The sequence below is a fragment of the Mobula birostris genome, chromosome X (assembly GCF_030028105.1).
Source record: "Mobula birostris isolate sMobBir1 chromosome X, sMobBir1.hap1, whole genome shotgun sequence".
NCBI classification, from domain to species: domain Eukaryota; kingdom Metazoa; phylum Chordata; class Chondrichthyes; order Myliobatiformes; family Myliobatidae; genus Mobula; species Mobula birostris.
Window position 1 is genome coordinate 66,919,104 of NC_092402.1, and position 8,282 is coordinate 66,927,385.

At 40.8% G+C, this 8,282-nt stretch overlaps 1 protein-coding gene across 2 annotated transcripts in view; it reads left to right on the forward strand.

Annotated features, from left to right (window-relative positions):
• The window catches only part of LOC140191305 (5'-AMP-activated protein kinase subunit gamma-1-like), a 65,993-nt gene extending 59,694 nt beyond the window's left edge, over nucleotides 1-6,299 (forward strand). Inside the window, exons 12-13 of one of the 2 annotated variants that reach the window (XM_072248581.1) lie at nucleotides 197-290; nucleotides 571-6,299. In XM_072248581.1, coding sequence (XP_072104682.1) covers nucleotides 197-290; nucleotides 571-599 — 123 coding nt within the window. In that variant the 3' untranslated portion in view covers nucleotides 600-6,299. Of the gene's footprint in view, nucleotides 1-196; nucleotides 291-570 lie in introns of those variants that run through there. The other variant, XM_072248582.1, reaches the window with a different exon arrangement.
• The last annotated feature ends 1,983 nt before the right edge of the window (nucleotides 6,300-8,282 follow it).

Here is an 8,282-nt window from a genome sequence, read left to right on the forward strand (position 1 = left end):
ACTGTTGTTAAAGGGGACGGTGAAAGAGCTGGAATCAAGATGTGTTACAATTAAATTTAAAGAAAAATGGATTCTTTTGGTCAAATACCGAGGACTCCAACTTTTAATTTTCACATCATTAGCCACTACACAGCCGCCTTTGTTAATCTCCTGCAATAACGATGTATTACTTCCCATGTGCTTTCCCCCTCTGTAGGTTCATCGGTTAGTTGTGGTCGACGATAATGATGTAGTGAAGGGGATTGTCTCGCTTTCTGATATTCTACAGGCACTCGTGCTAACTGGAGGAGGCAAGTGTATAGAGTTCACCATTTTAGCTCTTCAACTCTATTTCCACCGCCACCCCCCCCCGCACATGATACAGTATCATCCTCAACCAGTAAAAGTTAAATGAACCCGATCCCAAAACAAGTAACCGAGCCGATAAACTACAATCATAGGAGAGCTTTTTTGCCGCCTTAATTTCCATAATTAGCGCTTGTTGATTTCAGCATGTATTCTTGAGTTTGTCATGCTACAGCACACGTACGCTGTTAGTGCATGAAGTAAAAGTTCTTACTTTATCCTTAGGTGATATATCATCGGACCTCGAACAGTAGGAGATGTGTGGACAAAGTGTACCATTGGCATTTTCCCCTTGTAGAGGCCTCAGCAGCCTGAAAATCTTGTATCTACGGACACACACCCACGATGGCATAACCTCTTTCACCAGTAGTGCGCTGAGCTATTATGAGGAAGATTTTTACTCCTGCTCACTGTTCCCATTTTGATTTCACTTTGAAATGTTTCTGCACCTCCCTGCTGAAGTCGTTGACTTTCTTTACCCTCTGAAATGATACTGCAGGTCAGGTCAAAGGAACCGAGTCTTTTGTTACTTTATTTAATCCATCCTACTGTTAGTGTTTTTGCTGGCTGATTATTTCATTATCTGAATGTACCTTGTTTTATATGTGGTTGTATGCTTGACTATCTGTGCTCAGTTTAATCCAGTTTGATGCAGTGACATCACTCCTTTATTCTTCTTGACTAATAGACGTGCTATAATCTGACCAATACAACCAGCTTATTAATGACTGAACATATGAATACTGCTATAACACTTTTCAATTAAGATATTGAGCAAGTCCACTACCTGAATTATTAGACTCCATTTTCCAATAGAATATATTTTTTGATGTGTCATTTCCCACATACGGTAACTATATGTAGTGTTACGAGTACCAAAAAATTGCAAGTATGCTTGCATTATTTTTGCACTCTAGGCAAGAATATGGTACAAATTACATGAATGCACCTGCCTGTTTCTGTCACCTCCAAGTCTAGACCAAAAAAAAGTTAAGATGAAGTGGTCCTTCCTTTGTTTGATAAAAACATGGAACTCTTGAACTTGGGTGAGCATTTCACTTGTTAAAATCACTTTGATGTGGTCACATTCAATGTGGTCATATGGTTTTGGGTGGTTGTGTCCCTAAAAATTCCTGATTTGAAAAGTTGGCGGAGGTTGAATTTAACTTTACAAAAGCTTTGAACAAAATTGAAATATGACCAACCCAGCAACAGGCCTGAAGGAAAAAGATATTTAATTAATTCTGACAGTATTTAAACACCAAATTGTGTGTGTTTTTTAAAAAAAAATTCAATGGAAGGTGATTGCAGGTAGTTGAATTCTAAGACATAGGGGCAGAATTAAGCCTCTTGGCCCATCAAGTCTGCTCCGCCATTCATTCATGGCTGATTTATTATTCCTGGCAACCTCATTCTGATGCCTTTTACCCATAACCTTTGACACCCTAACTAATCAAGAACCCATTAACCTCGGTTTTAAACATACTCACTGTCTTGGCCTCTATAGCCATCCATGGTAATGAATTCCATAGATTGATCACCCTCTGGCTAAAGAAATTCCTCCTCTTCTCTGTTCTAAAAGGACATCCCTCTATTCTGATACTGTGCCCTCTGGACCTAGACACCTGCACTATAGAAAACATTCTCTCTACATCCACTCTATCTAGACCTCTCAGTATTTGATAGGTTTCAGTGAGATCAACCCTTATTCTTCTAAATTTGAGTGAGTACAGGCCCAGAACCATTAAAGCACTCCTCCCATACATTAACCCTTTCATTCCTGGAATCATTCTTGTGAATCTCGTCTGGGCCTTCTCCAATGCCAGCACATCTTTTCTTAGATAAGGGACCCAAAACTGCTCCCGATACGCCCAAGTGTGGTCTGATCAATGTCTTGTAAAGCCTCAGCATAACATCCTTGCTCTTGAATTCTAGTCCCCTCAAAATGAATGCTAACATTGTATTTGCTTTCCTTACCACCAACTCAACCTGCAAGTTAACCTTTAGGGAATCCTGCACAAGGACTCCTAAGTCCCTTTGCACCTCTGATTTCTGAATTTGCTTCTTGTTTAGAAAATAGTCTATGCTTTTATTCTTTTTACCAAAATACATGATCATGCACTTCCTGACTCTGTATTCTATCTGCCACTTCTTTGCCCGTCCTCCTAATCTGTCTAAGTCCTTCTGCACACCACCCTTCCTCAACACTACCTGCCCCTCTACCTATCTTTGTATCATCTGCAAACCTGACCACAAAGCCATCAATTCTGTCATTCAAATTGTTGACATATAATGTGTAAAGGAGTGGTCCCAATATTGACCTCTGCGGAACACCACTAGTCACCAGCTGCCAACCAGAAAAAGCCCCCTTTATTCCCACTCTTTGTATCCTGCCAGTCAGCAGTGCTCTATCCATGCTAGTGTCTTTCCTGTAATATCATGGGCTCTTAAATTGTTAAGCAGCCTCGTGTGCAGCTCCTTTTCAAAGGCCTCCTCAAAATCCAAGTATACATCATCCACGGGTTCTCCTTTGTCTATGAATCCAAGTTGAATTCCAAGTTGGAAGGGTGCCTGTCAATATTTTTGCAATTGGGCAAGGCTTTGACCTGTTATTCACTTTGGATTTTGCTTTGACAAATGTTCAAACCCAGAATGTGATATGTAGGGACCTTACACTTACATCTTAGGCATGTGGAATGTGTTCTGCACTGGTTTGTTTTTCTTCTAATTATCTGGTTGCTTGCAAGTTGGTGGTTACTAGCTAGGACCTGAATTTTCTGGCCTGGTAATTCCAGTGTTTCAGCACAGTTCAAAGTACATTTATTATCAAAGCATGTATACCATATACAGCCTTGAGAATCGCCTTCTTGCAGGCAACCCAAAACAAAGAAACACAATAGAATCCACGAAAACCCCACACAACAGACTGTCAAACATCCAATGAGCAAAAAATCATGCAAACAATAAAAAAGTAAGGAAATAGTACACAGAACTCGAGTCCACCGTCACAGAGCCAGTTCAGTGCTGAGGTGACTGCAGCCGGTCAAGATTCCTGCACCTTACACACAGTGGTAGTAGCAAGAAGAGAGGGAGGCTAGTCTGTCACAGGCAAGCGGGACTGGCTCTGGTAGGGGACTTGGCTGACACGGAGCAATGAGCTGAACACTGGTTTGTCCTCTGCCCTCAGCCTCGATCTTAATATTTTGAAATCTGGTTTGGCACTTAAATCAGCTGAACATCAGTTTGTTTTTCACTCTCAGTCCTGCGCCCCACCACTTCAATCCAGACTGAAGTTGGGTATGTTATAACATTCCAGTGATATAATTTAGCGCGTTCCTGAGGTCAAAACAGATCGGTTTTTAATAAAAAAAAAAGGGCCCAAAATTTGAGAGCCTAACATTTGCAAAGAAAACGAGCTTTGTGTTGAACCCCAATTCGTAGCAACTAGTTTAGCTTCTGCTGCACTGTCTGGTTGTCAGGCTAAGAGCCTTGGAGTGGAATTGGATGAAGGTAACTTCAGGACTACAAGTATAGTCATGGATTACAAGTATAGTCATGGATTACAGGCAAAATGACTCCAGATATACCATTAACAGTGGTAAGTTACTGTAAACATGAACATTGGATTGAAGTTTTAGTGAGTTTATTGGCTAAACAAAAAGTAGACCAACAATGAACATAAAAAAAAAAATACAGATGCAGGAAATCTGAAATAGAAACAGAAAATGCTGGAAACACTCAGCAGGCCAGGCATCATCTGTGGAGAGAGGATCAAGTTTAATGTTTTGCATTAATTTTGCTTTGCCAGAACAGGAAAAGAGCAAAGAGCAGTGGAATAAATTTGCTCTTTCTTTGAGGGCTTTAGCCATTTAAAAAAAATCACTCCCGTTCAACTCCTGAGGGGAGTTCTTTTCCTGTTCCCCTGCCCCCTCTCTGTGCTGGTGCACAGTGCTCGAGGTCCTTCAAACTTCAGCCAGATGGCCTTTTTTCCATGCATAAAGCAGCAAGGTGAAGCTAATTCTGTACCTGATTTACATTCACACATGAACTCACTCACCTGTGGGCCTGAACGGTGATCAGAGTTGAAAGCATTGTGTTTTTGCCATGCTCCCCAGGTTAATGATAGGCTTAACTAAGTGAGACAGGTTTTGATTAATGGGGTTTTTAAAAAAAAAAAAATTATCAAGCCACATTTGTAAAGTTGTCATTGAAATGTTTTTGAGCAAGATTACTCAGCCATGACCAAACGGCTGAGGAGGATGACCTGATTCTGCTCCTATGTCTTATTACATTACCTTGCTTGTAAACCCCATGCAGATGGTGTATAATCCACACCACTGTTCTAACTGCTTCGCTGCACCTGATTGCTCGCGCTTCTTCCTGCTGAAATCACACTGGGCATTCACCAGCAGTATTTCTCTGGGCATTGCTGTGATGATGTTTATGTATCCGTTTGTTCAGTTGAGGGATGAGATACTGTGTAAACCTTGGTGCAAAACTGCAAAGAATTTAAAATAGAAAATGGTTGAAATAAGCCGGCCAGTGGTGTAGTACCATCAGCACTGGACTTCAAAGCAAATGGTCCCGGGTTCGAATCTGGCCAGCTCCTTGCATGCTTTCTATCTGTGCTGGGTTGAACATTGAGCTAGCAACTTGGCCTTGTTTTAAAAAAAAGACAAATTGCTAAACAAACAGCAAAAAATGCTACCCAATGTGTAGCATAATGCAATGTGAGGCATAAAAAGGAACAACAACAATGATAGAAATATTCAGCTAGTCAAGCAGCATCTATTGAGAGAGAAAATACTGGGTCATAGTTTCAGGTTGATGACCTTTCATAAAGTGCTTTCAGGATTTTATTGTTAACATATAATATTACATTTCATCCTGAGATCTCTGATACGCAACCACATTATTGTGTTGATTTGTTGCTGGGCAGTTTATTCCTTGCAAATTAAAGGATTTAAGTTTTTCTAGAATGTCTTCTAGAGATTGCAATCAGGAAATGAAAAGGAAAATGACTAAGGGACAATCAGTAATTACAGACTGTTAACTTCATTAATCTGTGTTCCCTCATTCACTTCTTCCATCTCGTGTTGACCCTATTGCAGATGCCTTGGAGAATTTTGTTTTGACCTACAAATGGAATGAAATGAATGCACTTTGTTGACTGGGGTAGGGACAATGGATGGGGTTTGGGTGGTGGATCAGTGGTAAACTGAGAGCTGAATTATATATGAATGTCTTGACAGTACCACGTATCTTGTCTCCTTGACATGAAATCAGAAAGGGCAATGTTGGCCACTGAAATATGTCAGCAAAGTTTAGAGGTAAAAGTGTAATGCAATACTTTGTCTTCTCCCTTGGAATAAAATCATTTTTCATAAACATAAGAATCAACCTCCCTTTTGCCTATAAAAGGCAATAGATTGTAGGTGCTGAAAATGCTGGAAATACCTAACATACCAGGCAGCATCCACGTAGAGAGAGCTCTGATAACCGTTCATCATGAAATGTTAATCACTTCTTTCTCCGTGTATGCTGCCTGACTTGCTGAGTGTTCCTGGCATTTTCTGTTTGTATTTCTGCCTCTATTCTTGTAGAGTTGTCATGAACTACCATGTGCCGTTTATGCATTGCGTGGGAGACTGTGTGATTTTCTGTCTTTAAAACATTTTTTTGTGTTTTGCTAAAAGGTTTTATATGAAGAATGTGTTTTGCTCATTTAATGTAATACTGATGTATTGTAATATTTAAAATGACAGTAAAATCAATGTGAACTTGAAGTGCATTGGTTATCTCCTCACAAAATCATATTTATTCCATGTGTAGTCCAGACCTTTCATGGAAGTGTTTATATTCCTTTGGCTTTTATCTGTGAAGATTTGAAATCTTATTGAAGAGGTATTAATTGTAATATCTTCAAACCATAATAAAATCCTTTGAGCCATGTATTTCATATTTTCAATGTGCCTTATTTAACTGATAGTTGTTTGGTTAATGATGTAATTCATTTTTGCTTGTTCTAATAATAGAGACCAATTTAAGTGAGGTATATTAAAATACCTTTCATGTGCTATCAATTGTGAGAGATCCAGTAATCAATGAATAATCATAGGCAAAACAAAGTTTAATCAATTTTGCATTTCATTTGCACTCAGATTTGACAAGTTCTCCTTTATTGGCCCCTCATCTACATTCCTGAGTAACACCATTCCAAAGTGTGTGAGTGTCGCATGCAAGAACCATATTCCAGACCCTGGGAATCAATACCTCCATCCACAACTGGATCCTTGACTCTCTGACCAACAGACTACAATCAGTAAGGATAGGCAATAGCACTTCTGCCACGATTATTCTCAGCACTTTCTCCCCTGATCCCCATACCTCTAACTTATTTTATCATTCAAACATCAGAAGGTTCCAAAAATTCATATACTCTCTGAAGAAATTTGTCTTCCTTGATCTGAAATAACTAATCTTTTAGTCTCTTGGCATCTACCTGTCAATCCCTCTTGAAATTTGCTCCATATACATATTCATCCCCCATCAAGAAGGCCTCAAAACTCTCCGCTTCTTTCTGGACAACAGACCTCACCAGTTCCCCTCCACCACCATCCTCCTCCATTTGGCAGGACTGGTCCTTGCCCTCAACAATTTTTCTTTTGGCTCTTCCCACTTTCTCCAAACCAAAGGTATAGCCATGGTCAATTGCATGGGCCCCAGCTATTCCTGCCTTTTTGTTGGTTACGTGGAACAGTCCATGTTCCAAGCCTACACTGGTGATGGTCCCAACTTTTCCTATGCAGTATTGATGACTGCATTGTTGCTGACTGCATCCAAGGTGAGCTAATCAACTTCAACTTTGCCTCCAGCTTCACATTCTGCCCTCAAATTTACTTGATACTTCCCTCCCCTTTCTCAATCCTCCCACATTCCAAAGACATCTGGGTTAGGGTTGGTAAAGTTATTGGCATGGAAAACATAGCAACACATGGGCAGCCCCAGCACATATTCAGACTGTGTTGGTTGTTAATGCAAAATGACACATTTCTCTATATGTTTCGATGTACATGTGACAAGTAAAGATCTTAATCTTTAATCTCTCTGTCTCCATCTATCCACTGATATCTTTTACAAACCTACCGACTCTCACAGTTATCTTGACTATACCTCTTCCCACCATTTCGCTTGTAAAATTGCTATTCCTTTCTTCAGTTCCTCCATCTCTGCTGCATCTGTTCTCAGGATGAGGCTTTCCATTCTGGAACATCTGAGATGTCCCCCTTCAAAGATCGGGGTCTCTCTTCCACCAGCTTCAGTGCTGCCCTCACCCGCAGTTTTTCCATTTCCTGCACATCCGACCTCACCTCATCCTCTCACTATCGTAGCAGGGATAGGGTTCCACTTGTCCTTGCCTACCAGGCCATGAGCCTCCATGTACAGCACACTATTCAGTGTAACTTCCGCCATCTCCAAAGAATCCTACCACTAAGCACATCTAACCACTACCCCTGCATTTTCTGTAGAGATCAATCTCTACGTGACTCCCTTGTCCACATGTCCCTCCCCACTGATTTCCCTTCTGGCACTGATCACTACAAGTGTGACAAGTGCTACACCTGCTCCTACACCATCTCTCTCACTGCTATTCAGGGCCCCAACAGTCCTTCCAGGTAAGGTGACACCTCACCTGCAAATCTGCCACTATATTTGGGACTCCTGGTGCAGCCTCCTCTACATTGGTGAGAACCAATGCAGATTGGGGAACGGTTTTATGGAGTGTCTTTACTCCGTCTGCCACAAAAGGCAAGATCTCCCCAATGGCTACCCATTTCAATTCAACTTTCCATTCCTATTCTGACATGTTTCTCCATTGCTTCCCTCTGCTGTCATCATGAGGTCATATTCTGGTTGGAGGAGCAACACTACACATT